The sequence below is a fragment of the Leucoraja erinacea genome, chromosome 7 (genome assembly GCF_028641065.1).
Source record: "Leucoraja erinacea ecotype New England chromosome 7, Leri_hhj_1, whole genome shotgun sequence".
Taxonomy (NCBI): domain Eukaryota; kingdom Metazoa; phylum Chordata; class Chondrichthyes; order Rajiformes; family Rajidae; genus Leucoraja; species Leucoraja erinaceus.
The window spans coordinates 59,873,691-59,889,067 of NC_073383.1; the positions used below are offsets into that span (position 1 = coordinate 59,873,691).

The window sequence follows — 15,377 nt, forward strand, 5'->3', positions numbered from 1 at the left end:
GATGGGCCAAATTGCCTAATTCTGCTCCTGGTCTGGGCAGAATATGGAAATGGTACACTCAATGTCAGGATCAAACCAGAGTCAGTGTTAGTAACAACACTAGCTGACCCCTTACTCTGAGCCCTCTGTTATCAGAGAGGACAAGATTAACAAATTCATGGAAGCATCAACATCCTCAAATTTTCTTCCAAACAGAAAATGAGGTGAAGAATTGCCTTCTCTTCTCAGTTTGAAATCCCAATCTGGTATAATGCTTCAAAGAGAAGATGATTATTCTCAGTGAATCTGTTGATATGCCCATCCATATTATCTCCCACAGCTTATCAGCAACCAAAATGAAACACTTTCTCCCAAATGCTAAAAAATCAAATATCAAACTCTGCCAGCACAATTAACGTTGTAATCCTGTGCATAATTGTTAGCAATACTTTATTTTGGAGGATACTAATTTAAATATTTCTTTATTTGGTCCTGTTCTGCAAAAATCAACACTCAAACGACAATTATTATTTCATATTTATTAATTTAAATTATGGGACAGCTATTCATTATTAGTAATTATCCTAATTTGATGCTGATATTTCTAATTTAAGGAAATATTCATTGATACAACTTGTACTGAACAAGCAGAAGTAAGTTGAAGTAAAACATACTTTGTTTTCTTGCACAGCAAATATATTTACCAATAAATAGTTAGATTATCAGTGATTGTTCCCACTGAAATAATGTATTGCTGTCTAGCCACAGAAATACCTATCCTGACAATTGTAACAACACAATTTTTTCACTCTTCCAATTTACTGAATTATTCTACATTGTAAGTGAGTTTTTTCATGCGAGTTGCATTCAATATGAAGTGTACTAAAATTGCTTTGCTTGATATCCTGTAAATTCTCAGATAGTTTTTCATGCCATCGGTGTTAACTACATGGGTGGTTTTATGTGAAAATGTTATCCCTCTTTAAAGCCTGGAATTTGATGATTTTCAAAAAGCCTACCCTAAGTTTGTAGTTAAAAAAAAAAACATGCTTTAAGAAACATGGACATGTCTAATGTTAATGGAGTTTACAATAAGAATGACACAATTCTTCAAGCTGATAATTAATATTTTTTTTTTAACTTGACAAGTAATTGGGAAAGCGAACTGTGAGGAACTTATTTAAATTTTAAAATACAATTTGTCTTTCAGCATTGGAAGTATGAATTTTAGAAATTGATTAGGCTGGAATGTCTTACGTCGCTTCTTTGATGTATAACAATATTTAAAGACATGCACATTTTAGCTTGATAACTTCAGAAATACTTAATTGGCAATAAACTGCTTTGGGATATCCAATGGTCATAAAAGATGTAATAGAATTGCAGTTTTCTTCTTTTTTTTTTATTTCTCTTTAATTACAGGCTTGAAACCATTTCTATGGTGGGAAAGAGAAAGTGTCTATGACTGGAACTCTGAATATTTGGGATAGAGATTATAATCAAACAGAAAAATAGAGCTGCTGATGTATGTCAGATGCATGTAAAATGGATAGTGATCCTGAATACTAAAAGCAGAGGAACCATGAGCATTTGGGGAAGCAAAGCCCAAGAAAGCGAAATAATAATTGCAGGTGATATAATAGACTCCAGAGAATGCCCAGAGGGCATGAGCCAAAATAGTACCAAAGATAAAGGATTTAATTGGAAAGATTAGCGAAGCCATTCACATTTGATTAGAGATATTACAAGGAAATTTAATGTAGATGTTAAAATTATCATGGATGTTTGATGACGGGACAGAGTAATAAATTGCTTGAACTGGAACCAGAATGGTGAGAGGGAGTTTTTATTTGATTCTGAAAATTGTTATGATTTGGAATCCAGAAAGGAATATAGAAGCAAATTCAGAGGTAATTTTCAAATAAGTTGGTGGGGGGGTGGGGGGAGGGGGGGGGGGGGGGGGGGGGGGGGGGGGGGGAATTGATGTTTGAATTCGCTAATTGAAGAGAGAGAAACAAGTGGGGCTAATCTGATAGAATACAAGGGTGCTGTATTAACTTAGTGGGTCAGACAACATCAGTACAAGACATGGATAGGTAAAGTTTGGGGTCAGGACCCTTCTTCAGACTGATTTGTCTGAAAAAGTATCCTAACCGAAAATGTCATCTATCCATGTCCTCCACATATGCTGCCTGACCGGCTGAGTTACTCTCTCACTTTGTGTTCTACGTTACAATCCAATACTTGAAGTTCCTTGTGTCTACATTGGGCTATCTTGGTAGATCTTTGTAAAGGATAGCACAGGCATGATGGGCCAAATAGCTGCAGATGAAGCAGTAAACCAAGACTCCAGCCTTATGCCCAGGTACAGTATATGATAAAGATAGCCAAAGGAACTATCTGAAGAGTTATTGGTCCATTTTTCCTAGTACTTGTTGATCATTGTTTGATGTTAAATTAAAATGGCCATCCTTGTTTTCATACCTCTCAGTGGCCTTATGCCTTTTAATAGCTATGATTTCCTCCACCCATTCAGTGCCTGAGAATTTAATTTGATTGATTCTTGCATTATTTCCTTTATGCATTAATTTTGGCTCACAATTAACAGTTTTGATTTCATCTGTAAGTCTGGAATCTCCGCCCTTGCTGACCTCCATTAGCAGCCTCTTAAAATATTATTTCAAGAGTGATCACCTGCTCAGGTTTGTGTCACATTTGACCTGGTAAGGCTGCACAAGAAGATTAAGGGGGGATCTTATAGAAACTTACAAACTTCTTAAGGGGTTGGACAGGCTAGATGTAGGAAGATTGTTCCCGATGTTGGGGAAGTCCAGGACAAGGGGTCACAGTTTAAGGATAAAGGGGAAATCCTTTAGGACCAGTTATTAAAGATGGGATAGCAGCACATTTGGAAAGTGGTGAAATCATTGGACAAAGTCCGTATGGATTTACGAAAGGTAAATCATGTCTGACGAATCTTATAGAATTTTTTGAGGATGTAACTAGTAGCGTGGATAGGGGAGAACCAGTGGATGTGGTGTATCTGGACTTCCAGAAGGCTTTCGACAAGGTCCCACATAAGAGATTAGTATACAAACTTAAAGTACACGGCATTGGGGGTTCAGTATTGATGCAGATAGAGAACTGCCTGGCAAACAGGAAGCAAAGAGTAGGAGTAAACGGGTCCTTTTCACAATGGCAGGCAGTGACTAGTGGGGTACCGCAAGGCTCTGTGTTGGGACCCCAGCTATTTACAATATATATTAATGATCTGGATGAGGGAATTGAAGGCAATATCTCCAAGTTTGTGGATGACACTAAGCTGGGGGGCAGTGTTAGCTGTGAGGAGGATGCTAGGAGACTGTAAGGTGACTTGGATAGGCTGGGTGAGTGGGCAAATGTTTGGTAGATGCAGTATAATGTGGATAAATGTGAGGTTATCAATTTTAGTGAAGAAAGCAAATGGTATGTTAGCTTTCATAGCAAAAGGATTTGAGTATAGGAGCAGGGAGGTTCTACTGCAGTTGTACAGGGTCTTGGTGAGACCACACCTGGAGTAGTGTGTACAGTTTTGGTCTCCAAATCTGAGGAAGGACATTATTGCCATAGAGGGAGTGCATAGAATGTTCACCAGACTGATTCCTGGGATGTCAGGACTGTCTTATGAAGAAAGACTGGATAGACTTGGTTTATACTCTCTAGAATTTAGGAGATGGAGAGGGGATCTTATAGAAACTTACAAAATTCTTAAGGGGTTGGACAGGCTAGATGCAGGAAGATTGCTCCCAATGTTGGGGAAGTTCAGGACAAGTGGTCACAGCTTAAGGATAAGGGGAAATCCTTTAAAACCGAGATGAGAAGAACTTTTTTCACACAGAGAGTGGTGAATCTCTGGAACTCTCTGCCGCAGAGGGTAGTCGAGGCCAGTTCATTGGCTATATTTAAGAGGGAGTTAGATGTGGCCCTTGTGGCTAAGGGGATCAGAGCGTATGGAGAGAAGGCAGGTACGGGATACTGAGTTGGATGATCAGCCATGATCATATTGAATGGCGGTGCAGGCTCGAACGGCCGAATGGCCTACTCCTGCACCTAATTTCTATGTTTCTATGAGATGAGAAAAACATTTTTCACACAGAGAGTGATGAATCTCTGGAACTCTCTGCCACAGAAGGTTGTTGAGGCCAGTTCATTGGCTATATTTAAGAGGGAGTCAGATTGTGGCTAAAGGGATCAGGGGGTATGGAGAGAAGGCAGGTACAGGATACTGAGTTGGATGATCAGCCATGATCATATTGAATGGTGGTGCAGGCTCAAAGGGCCGAATGTCCTACTCCTGCACCTATTTTTTATGTTTCTATGTTTCTATGTTTGTGGTATAGTTAATACATTGGAAATGCTGGATACGTTCAAGCAATAGTATGGTTATCAATTTTTGCAAGCTCAGATTTGATATGCTATTGAATTTCTGAAGATAGCTATAGGCAACTTCTGTTACGATAGTAAGAAAGCTAAGGAATTCACACAATTGCCAGTTCTGAATCCATTACTCATTTCCCGTAAAGTAATAATTAGCAGATCACGAAGCCAATCAAAGTAATGGATGGTTGTGTAGTTTGGCAGGTAACTAGACTTACTAAGAGAGGAGACCATCTTTCATTTTCCCAACACATTAACAAAATAAATCATCTCATGCAAGCACATTTTTCCATTACCTATGAAAAACACCATCAATGTTAAATCATCACTGGAATATTTTGTTCTTCAAATTTATTGGACTATTGCTTCTTTGTGTGTGGTCTGCCCTCACTTTATTGTGATTGCCAGTGGTTTATAGGCCCCAGTTTAACAATCCTGGCCAACTACAACCTTATGGGAACCATGGTAAGTCACATTTTGTTACCTCATGAATTTCTTATGAATGTATCGTTAAAGTAGAATAATTTAATTGCATCACCGAGAGCACAAACATTTAGCTCAAACAATCTTCAGATGAAATAACACTTAACTCAAATATTTATTGTAGTTATTCGGTTTGTTCAGGGACTTTTTAAAACTAATTGCTCAGTAGCCCATCGATCACAAATGTGTCCATTACCTTTAACACGTAAAATACAGCAGCGTCTAGTAATTTGTGATTGAATGCTTGGCAGCAGGCCAAGGGATCATGTAACCAGTCATCTGTCAGTTCTTTAAGCTCATTTGCCTTGATGCGTGACCATTTTATATTTTTATCTGCCAATTTCTCAGTGGAGTGCCAGCCACAGTATGGCATTCAGAAAAGGAATATGTTGCAAATGGCTCATCTCATTTAAGACTAATTTCAGTTGAAAAATCTCAAATCATGCAATCACAAGCTATTAATCAGATGATTAATCTGCTGCCTTTTTCATTCCTGGAAAGTTGTCTTGCCTTTATTTCATTTTTGGCCAGGAAAGTGAAACAATGAAAAAGTTACATATTTACATTCCCTTTGAATTAGATCTGCAGACCAAGTAGAACCGTACAAGTCTGTGCCACCTTTTGGAGGTATAAAATGGCAAAAAAAAAAGCATTTCTGAACACGCTTTGCACAGTTTACTTTACTTGCAGCTGTCTGGATGACCATGACCAAAATATATTATAAATACAGTATCTCTAGCTTTAGCTTTAACAGCCTCTTTCCAGGCTAAATCCAGAGCAATTTGAAACATATTACAATGTGCTACCTGGTATTGCATAAGTGACAAGGTATGCATGCAGTTTCTTACTCCCTCAACTGTCTGAAGAACCCATCCGAGTACAAGTCGCAAACACAACATAAATTCCTCATTTACAAGCACACCCACTCTCTTGACCAGAGAGTGAGAATAGACCACACAAAATCAAGGTTTTCAAGCATGTTTTCAAATCTGATTATGCTAACATCTACTGTATATTGCAATCAACTAGACAATATTTAGCCATTCTGCCGGGGCTTGTTTCTTGTCAATGACCATGAGTGGTGTCTGTTCTTTTTCCACCCAGACTTTAGCGATACAAACCAACACTTGTCATTCTTAAAGATTGGTCGTGGGGGGGCGCTGCAAGCCGGCAGCCCTGCCAGCAGCATGTTTGTTTTTTCTACTGTTTTTGTTTTTTGAGTATGACCCAATGTATGTTTTTAATGTTTTTCGGTGTGTCTTGTGTGGGGGGGGTGGAAGGGGTAAACCGTTTCAGTTGCCTCCTCCACGGAGAGGCAACTTTTTCCATGTCGCCTCCCCCGTGGCCTATCATCGAGGATCAGTGCGGCCTTTCCCGGAGATGCGCCCGGGGCTTTGGCTGCGGGCGCTGCGCGGACTCTTGTCGCTACATTCGCTGGCCCGTGGCAGCCAGAAGCCGCGGTCTGCGGAGCTCCAGCTGGCGCGGCGTCCGCAGCCTTGGATCCCTCGTGCGGCGGGGACTTACCAGATCACTGGAGAGGAGCTCCGGCTGCCGGCCCTGTGGTCTGCGATGCTTCTGGCTGCGACGCAGTGGGGACTTTAAATCTTCGACTGCCGGCCTGCGGCCTACAAGATCTTGAAGCCGTGGTCTCCGGTGGGGAGGCAACGATTCAGGACTTACCTGGACTTACCCTGTCTGTACATCTGGAAAGCCCGCAACGGCGACTGTAGAGGGATGAGGTCCCGACCGCGGGGTAAATGGAGGAGGACTGGCCAAATTTTGTGCCTTCCACCACAGTGATGAATGCTGTGGTGGATGTTTGTGTTACATTTTTTATTGTGTATTGTGTGTTCTTTTTTATTGTACCACTGCTGGCAAATTCATTTCACTTGCACTTATGTGCAAGTGACGAATAAAACTTGATTGATTGATTGATTGTCTTTCTCTCCTCATCAAGGCTCCCCTTGATATATTTTCCTTGACATGAGGGCCTCTTCCCTCCCATATGGAGCATACGTTAGTTTCCCTGATCATTTCAGAATGCATAATCTGTGTATAATACACCTCACCTTATGAGAATTCATTTAGCTTAAGGAAGTGCTGCAGTGCAGATTTAAATAGTATTACCCAGAGGTGTGCTGCTAACATGCCGAATGAATAGACAAACAAATATTCCAAAGCAAAATGCTGCCCACACTGTAAAATTGAAATAAATAAAATGATCCTGGAATTACTCAGCAGATCATGTAGCAGAGAGAGAGAAACAGCTACATTTACAGGTCTATAACTATTGATTAGAATATTTCCGAAGTCAAAACACCAAACTGTATTGTTATCATCTATGGAGCGAAGGAATAGGTGACGTTTCGGGTCGAGACCCTTCTTCAGACTGATGTGTAGGCGGGAAGAAGAAAGGAAGAGGCGGAGACAGTGGGCTGTGGAAGAGCTGGGGAGGGGAAAGAGGGAGAAAGCAAGGACTACCTGAAATTGGAGTAGTCAATTGGAGAAGTAAATTACCCAAGCAAAATATGCTCCTCCAATTTACGGTGGGACTTACTCTGGCCATGGAGGAGGCCCAGGACAGAAAGGTCGGATTCAGAATGGGAGGGGGAGTTGGCATGCTGAGCCACCGGGAGATCAGGTTGGTTACTGCAAACTGAGTGGAGGTGATGGGCGAAGCGATCGCCAAGTCTACGCTTGGTCTCACCGATGTAGAGCAGCTGACACCTGGAGCAGCGGATGCAATAGATGAGTCCCCCCCCACCCCACTCCCCACCAGTATCCAGTGAGGATATTAAAGAGAAGACATGCAATAAAGTGCCAACCCATTATCCATCTTGCTATGAAAACTGCTGGTTAAGGTTTCTAACATATGATTCCATACATAAAGATCATCATAGACTAGCAATGTGCAGTTTATGGTATATTTTGGTTTTGGGAGGAAAATCTCCATTATTGGCCACAAATGAACTATCCTTATAGTTAATCAACAACACAGGTGTATGGCTTATCAGTGTGATGTTTCCTACCTATATTGAGGAATCAAGTTTTTTCAGTTCAGAGGAGCATTATCCTTGCATACAGCTCAAAACATATTGGGTGGTAATTCGAGAACCAAAATCACCGTGATGAACAACCTCAATTTTACTCCTTAAATTTGCACAAAAAGTTGAAAACAGAAAAATGGATAAATGGGGAAGCATGTGTCAGATGTTGGGACAGCTATTTTGGTTTTGGCTTGTAAAATAGTTCCAGTCAACTAATGCAATGAAGTCATGCAAGTCTCAAAGCTTACAGCCAAAGGAAACATCAAATTGATTTTCTTCTACTGCAGCCAAAATGGAAATCCCAACTCAAACAACGTTTATCACGTACCTCAGCAGAAACAAAATGTGTAAAATCATATGCTATTGAGTTTATTGCAGCCTACTTGGCAAAACACTTTATGTTTGCCTGGAGCCCTTAAAGTGATTGGCTGGTATAATATAACATTTTTACAAGACAAGTCATGAAAGAATTTCACATATGGTATGAAAGCCTTGCATTCATTTTCAAAGGAGATTAATCAATACTAATTTTCAGCACAATTAGTTTGCAATTTTCAATGACATCACAAACTATCACAAATCGTAAATATACTATTATTATTGCTCAATTGATCTTGAGAATATAGTAGTAAGCAGCCTTGAATCTCTGCTGACATTGTAGTGAAGGTGCTGACAAAATGCTTTTGGGGCAAGATACGAGATTTTGACCCAGCTTTGCACTTGCAACCCATATCGTTTTAGAGGGTAGAGGTTGTAGCTTCTGGAGATTCCAAAGGTGCCTCGATAAATTGCAACAATGCATTTTCTAAATTAAAAAGATGACAACAACAATGTGCTGATAGCGGATGAGAAGAATATAAAGGTTGGCAAATGCGATGCCAATCAAACAAACTGTTGTGTGGCAGAGAGTATAATTTGTGGGTGCTTCTGAAACTGTACTCAAACAGGTAAATGGCAAGTGTTCCATTGCATGCCAGAATTATGTTTGTCGGTAATGGAAAGGCTTTAGGAGTTCCTCATCGCAGTATAACCATATAACCATATAACAATTACAGCACGGAAACAGGCCATCTCGACCCTTCTAGTCCGTGCCGAACACATGATCTCCCCTAGTCCCATATACCTGCGCTCAGACCATAACCCTCCATTCCCTTCCCGTCCATATAACTATCCAATTTATTTTTAAATGATAAAAACAAACCTGCCTCCGCCACCTTCACTGGAAGCTCATTCCACACAGCTACCACTCTCTGAGTAAAGAAGTTCCCCCTCATGTTACCCCTAAACTTCAATCCCTTAATTCTCAAGTCATGTCCCCTTGTTTGAATCTTCCCTACTCTCAGTGGGAAAAGCTTTTCCACGTCAACTCCACGTCTATCCCTCTCATCATGTTAAAAACCTCTATCAAGTCCCCCCTTAACCTTCTGTGCTCCAAAGAATAAAGCCCTAACTTGTTCAACCTTTCCCTGTAACTTAGTTGCTGAAACCCAGGCAACATTCTAGTAAATCTCCTCTGTACTCTCTCTATTTTGTTGACATCATTCCTATAATTAGGCGACCAAAATTGTACACCATACTCCAGAATTGGCCTCACCAATGCCTTGTACAATTTTAACATTACATCCCAACTTCTATACTCAATGCTCTGATTTATAAAGGCCAGCACACCAAAAGCTTTCTTTACCACCCTATCTACATGAGATTCCACTTTCAGGGAACTGTGCACAGTTATTCCCAGATCCCTCTGTTCACCTACATTCTTCAATTCCCTACCATTTACCATGTAAGTCCTATTTTGATTTGTCCTGCCAAGATGTAGCACCTCACACTTATCAGCATTAAACTTCATCTGCCATCTTTCAGCCCACACTTCCAACTGGCATAAATCTCTCTGTAGACTTTGAAACTCTACTTCATTACCCGCAACCCCACCTATCTTAGTATCATCTGCATACTTACTAATCCAATTTACCACACCATCATCCAGATCATTGATGTACATGACAAACAACAGTGGACCCAACACAGATCCCTGTGGCACCCCACTCGTCACTGGCCTCCAACCTGACAAACAACCATCCACCATTACTCTCTGGCATCTCCCATTCAGCCACTGTTAAATCCATCTTGCTACTCCACCATTAATACTCAACCATTGAACCTTCTTAACCAACCTTCCATGAGGAACCTTGTCAAAGGCCTTACTGAGGTCCATATACACAACATCCACTGCTTTACCCTCATCAATTTCCCGAGTAACATCTTCAAAAAATTCAAGAAGATTAGTTAAACATGACCTTCCAGGCACAAATCCATGTTGACTGTTCCTAATCAGACCCTGTTTATCCAGATGCTTATATATATTATCTCTAAGTATTCTTTCCATTAATTTGCCCACCACTGACATCAAACTAACAGGTCTATAATTGCTAGGTTTACTCTTAGACCCCTTTTTAAACAATGGAACAACATGCACAGTACGCCAATCCTCTGGCACTATTCCCGTTTCTAATGACATTTCAAATATTTCTGCCATAGCCCCTGCTATTTCTACACCAACTTCCCTCAATGTCCTAGGGAATATCCTGTCCGGACCTGGAGACTTATCCACTTTTATATTTCTCAAAAGTGTCAGTACTTCCTCTTCTTTGATCCTCATAGTTTCCATAGCTACTCCATAGCAGTACATCATATCTTTATTTTTTTGCAGCTATAGAGTTATGTAATTGATTCAGCTGATGTTGTTTCGTAATATAAAATATCAAGGGAAAGCAATAATTCGGCTCAATAAATATAAAATAAAATCAAGGGTATTTGAAAGTTTATGAGAAAGCTTTGAAATCTGTTTATTTACACCACATAATTAATAGCTGTACTCCAATTAATTTTTAAAGTAATTTTCTATTTGTTTTTAAAGATCATGTGATGAGATGGACAGCTTTGTTTTCAGCAATGATCCTATAAATGAGTTGCCACTGTTAAATGTATCAAGGAATTTATTGTTTGTTTTAACATTTAAATACTGCCAAAAAAGGTGCCCAGTTGCATAGCTTTATGCATGGTTTTTGCGTTTAGTGGCATATTGTTTGGAGTGCAGTTTGTGCCCAGGTCACTGATTGCCAGTTGGGAAGGACATGTCAGGTTATATTGAATTGGATTAGGAAAGTGGAGTTGTCAGCACACTCATTGCTGAATCACAGTGGTCAGATTGCAAGGACAACTATCTGGCAGTTCCATAGAGAAATGTCAACTCGCTGCAGTGCACATCTCAGCATTTTTAAGTCATTTGAGCATATGTGCCGTAGCACAGAAATATTGAACACACTGCAGGCGAGTCAACATTATATCAGATCCACTGCACCGCTAGAGAAATAATACTATGCATTTGTCTTAATGCTATTTGAGGAAACTTACGTGAAAAAACTCCTAATGGGCCTGTCCCACTTGACAGTCGCCGGCAGCCGCCGGCAGTCGCCTGAAAAATTACTTAAATGGGACAGGCCCATAAGTCTTCCCACAGAACAATATGCTGTATGAATTTCAAGGATTATTCTCTGCAATATTATTTGAGACATGCTGAAAGTATAAAGGCTTTCCCTCTCGCTCTATCCCCTCCCCCTTCCCAGTTTTCTTACCAGTCTTACTGTCTCTGATTACATTCTATCTCTGTCCCGCCCATTCCCCTGACATGTCTGAAGAAGGGCCTCGACCGGAAACGTCACCCATTCCTTCTCTCCAGAGATGCTGCCTGTCCCGCTAAGTTACTCCACTATTTTGTGTCTTCCTTCAATTTAAAACAGCATCTGTTTAACACGATCTCTTTCCAAGCATACCATCAGCCTGCATTTGGGGCACATCACTTTAAACCTGTTCTATCCCTGTACCTGTTCTAATCTATATTACTAAAAGTCTGATCTTGACCACTTCCCGTTGTTCTGTATATTGATTTTAGAAAAAAACGTTGCCACTTACAGCTGTGATTTTTGGCCATCTTACTCAGAGTCCCCCTCTCTCCTTAAAACAATCTTCCTAATCTTGTAAAAAGACTGTCCATTAACTTTATATACGTGACTCATTATTTAATATACTTAATCTCCTAAGGGAATCTCCTAAGCTCCAGAGGGAAAAACTACCCATCTTTCCAATCTGACCTTATAAATAAAGCCCTCCATTTCTGGTAACAACCTCATGAATCTTTTCTGCACCCTTTCCCGCTTAATGACATCCTTCCTTTGGCTGAAAGAGAGCAATGAGGAAGTCCTTTCTGAATGCATGATCATAAAATTAAAACTGCTTCTGCCACACAAGAACTGTATGAGGCAATATGGCTGAATGTGAGGAAGAATTCTAGCTGAGCTAAACAACAATTAGAGCACTACATGCAGTGCTGGCTGCCACACTATAAAGGCACTACAATTGCACGAGAGAGGGTACAGAGCAGAATAAATCGAGATGCTGCCTCGGATGGAACATTTGAGCAATGAGTAGAGGCTGGATGATCTGAGTGATTTTTCAAAGCCACGGTGATTTAAAATGTATAAAAAGGTACAACATTCAGAGAGTAGTTGGCATTTTGGAAATCCAGATGATGGTGGCATGTGCTTCCACATTTCGAGTTATCGTCAAAGCCTACTGAGTGGAGTTAGGCCCTTTAGGCCCAACTTGCCAAAACCGGCCAACATGTCCATTGTACACTTATCCCACCTATCTGTGTTTGGCCCATATCCTTCTAAACCTGTCCTATCCATGTACCTGCCTAAATGTTTCTTAAACATTGCAATAGAACCTGCCTAGAATCTACCTCCTCTGTCAAGCTCGTTCCATAAACCTGCCACCATCTGTGTAAAAAAAGCTGCCCCTCAAATTCCTATTAAATCTTTCCCCCCTCACCATAAACCTATGTCTTCCAGTTCTCAATTCCTCTACTCTGGGCAAAAGACTATGTGTATCTACCCGATCCTGTCCTGTCATGATTTTATACACTCCTAGGAGATCAACCGTCATCCATCTGCACTCCATGGAATAGAGTCCTGGCCTGCATTTAAGAAGCATTCGGGTGAAACACTGTACCATAGAAACCTATGGTCTGAATATTGGAAAATGGGGACTAATAAAGGGTAGATACTTGACAGTGAGCATGAACACAGTGAACTGAAGGTATTGGTTCTACGCTGCATGACACCATGTCCTCCTAGATGGTATCAACATACTGCTTTCTGCCTTAGGAGTGGTCATGAATGTGAATGTGATCTTTATGTTCCACAAAGGCAAACATTAACAGCAAAACACCAAGTGCTGTAATAACTTAGCAAATCAGGCACCACCTGGAGAGAACATGGATGAGCGTCAAAATCCTCCATCAAACCTTTAAAGACTTTGTCTATTTAGTATAAGTTTTAACATCTGCTTTCCCAAGTTCCAGCTAGGAGAGCAATCAGTTCAGTTTTCCACAATGTACCGCCAAATAATAAGAAGTCAAGAAGTTCCTTAACTTCTACAGATTAGTGGAAGACACAGGCTCCAGCCGCTCAGGATTGATAACATAGCTATAGGTCCGGGTTGTAGCTTGATTGCACTTTCATCCCTTTTACACATATTATCTGCCAGTGTGCCAGGAGGTTAACTGGTCAGACTATTCCAGCAGCTACAGGGCTCACACAAGAAACTCAGCAATCCCTAGAAGGAGAAACCAAGTTTCAAATCAATGTCCCCTTGTGATAACTGGAAAAGTGAAAAAATAACAAGTTTCTCTTTAAATGTCAAAGATGGGGAGAGCTGGAGATGTTTGTGATAGATGCTCTTTCAGATGAAGCAGTATTCAATTGCAGTTCTTTCATTTTAGTTAACCTCATTCAAGGTTTACAGTGTGGAGAAGCCAAATGAAAATTGTTTTTTTTTTCTGAGCGTTTGGATGCATGTACGTAAATTCTCCATCCAACTGTGGAGATACAGTGATACAGTGGTAGAGTCCGTTACAGCACCAGAGACCCTGGTTCGATCTTGACTATGGGTGCTGTCTGTACGAAGTGTGCATGTTCTCCCCATGACTTTCATGGGTTTTCTCCAGGATCTCTGGTTCGCTCCCACATTCCAATGATGTGTGGGTTTGTAGGTTAATTAGCTTCTGTAAGGATGGAACTAGTGTACGGGATGATTGTTGGTCAGTGCGGACATGGTGGGCTGAAGGACCTGTTTGCATGCTGTACTACGAAACTACTCCATCTCTGACATATTAGGATTTGGCATAGTTTGTTTCAATAAAGTCCAAAGTACCTCACCTCTCATCCAGGGATGTTGCCGGACCTGGTGATGCTGATGGCAACCTTTTCAGATAACGAGAATTTCTTCTTTACCTCTAAAATTGGTGAGGTCTGATACAAGGTCATTTCCCTGCATCATTACTTAGTTTTTCTGTCTCCACAGATGATACCTAGTCTTGAGGATTTGCAGCATTTTATTTTAATTCAAATTTCCAGCAGCTGCTGGGAGCAACATCTCACAATTCCAGCACAGTTGATTTTTTTTTTCTTTCCCTCTCTAACTATTCTCCAGCTTCTCATGAAATACACCAAAATAGTTGTTTCCAAGATAAACTTGGACTCCACCGCAGACATTTTCTCACTTACAGTTCTTGTCATTCTTTGTCTTGAAATTTAAATTTTGTTATCTTCTCCATACACGCTGTTTGACCTGTTGAGAATCCGAGCATTTTCAAATTTTCTTTTTCAGGTTTCCAGTATCTGACTTTTTTTTTAAAATTTGTTTTCAAAGCTTCTGAGCATCTTAGCGGACTCAGGGTGAGAAGCGGTCTTCAATATGCTTGAAAATAACCACCGGAAGACCATAGCTGTGTTGTGATCTGCAATATTTTAAACACTGCAGGGGTTTAAATCAAAGGCCCGAGCCTTTCGAGTGCCTGCCAGGAAGAATAAATTCTACTGATCCCCAAACATAAAAAATAACCTTTTATGTTTCCTATCATTTTGGTCGACACTTTTTATCAGCGGAAACAAATCTGAAAAGCAACTGGGCACAAGACACAAGAGTGTGCTTATGTTTGAGTGTAAATGACTTCAAATTGCAGCCTCAGTTCATAAGTCTGAGTGAAATAAATGAACACTATCTTCAATTCATTCATTTAAGCATGCTCGATTACACCAGGCAGATACAAAATTTGCTCTGGAAAGGTACAACATGATTTTACTGCCCTTACCTCGACAATGATATCCTTCATCAAGCCCATCCACACAATCATTTATGCCATTGCAGAGTTTGCTCATGTGAATACATCTTCTCGCCCCAATGCAGTCAAAATGATTCACAGGACATGTAAATTCCAGGTGTCTAGTACCTATTGTGGAAGAAAAATAATTATTTTTGATGCAAAAATAGTCACATTCTAAATGAAAATTATGCAAAATATTGCCGTCCCCCATGTAGATACCTAAATTA

At 40.4% G+C, this 15,377-nt stretch overlaps 1 protein-coding gene across 1 annotated transcript in view; it reads right to left on the reverse strand.

Moving 5' to 3' along the window:
* Nucleotides 1-15,377, reverse strand: part of LOC129699152 (low-density lipoprotein receptor-related protein 1B-like) — a 603,338-nt gene that overhangs the window by 105,551 nt on the left and 482,410 nt on the right. Inside the window, exon 3 of the mRNA XM_055638820.1 lies at nucleotides 15,139-15,276. Within this exon, the coding sequence (XP_055494795.1) occupies nucleotides 15,139-15,276 (138 nt within the window). The remainder of the gene's footprint in view (nucleotides 1-15,138; nucleotides 15,277-15,377) is intronic.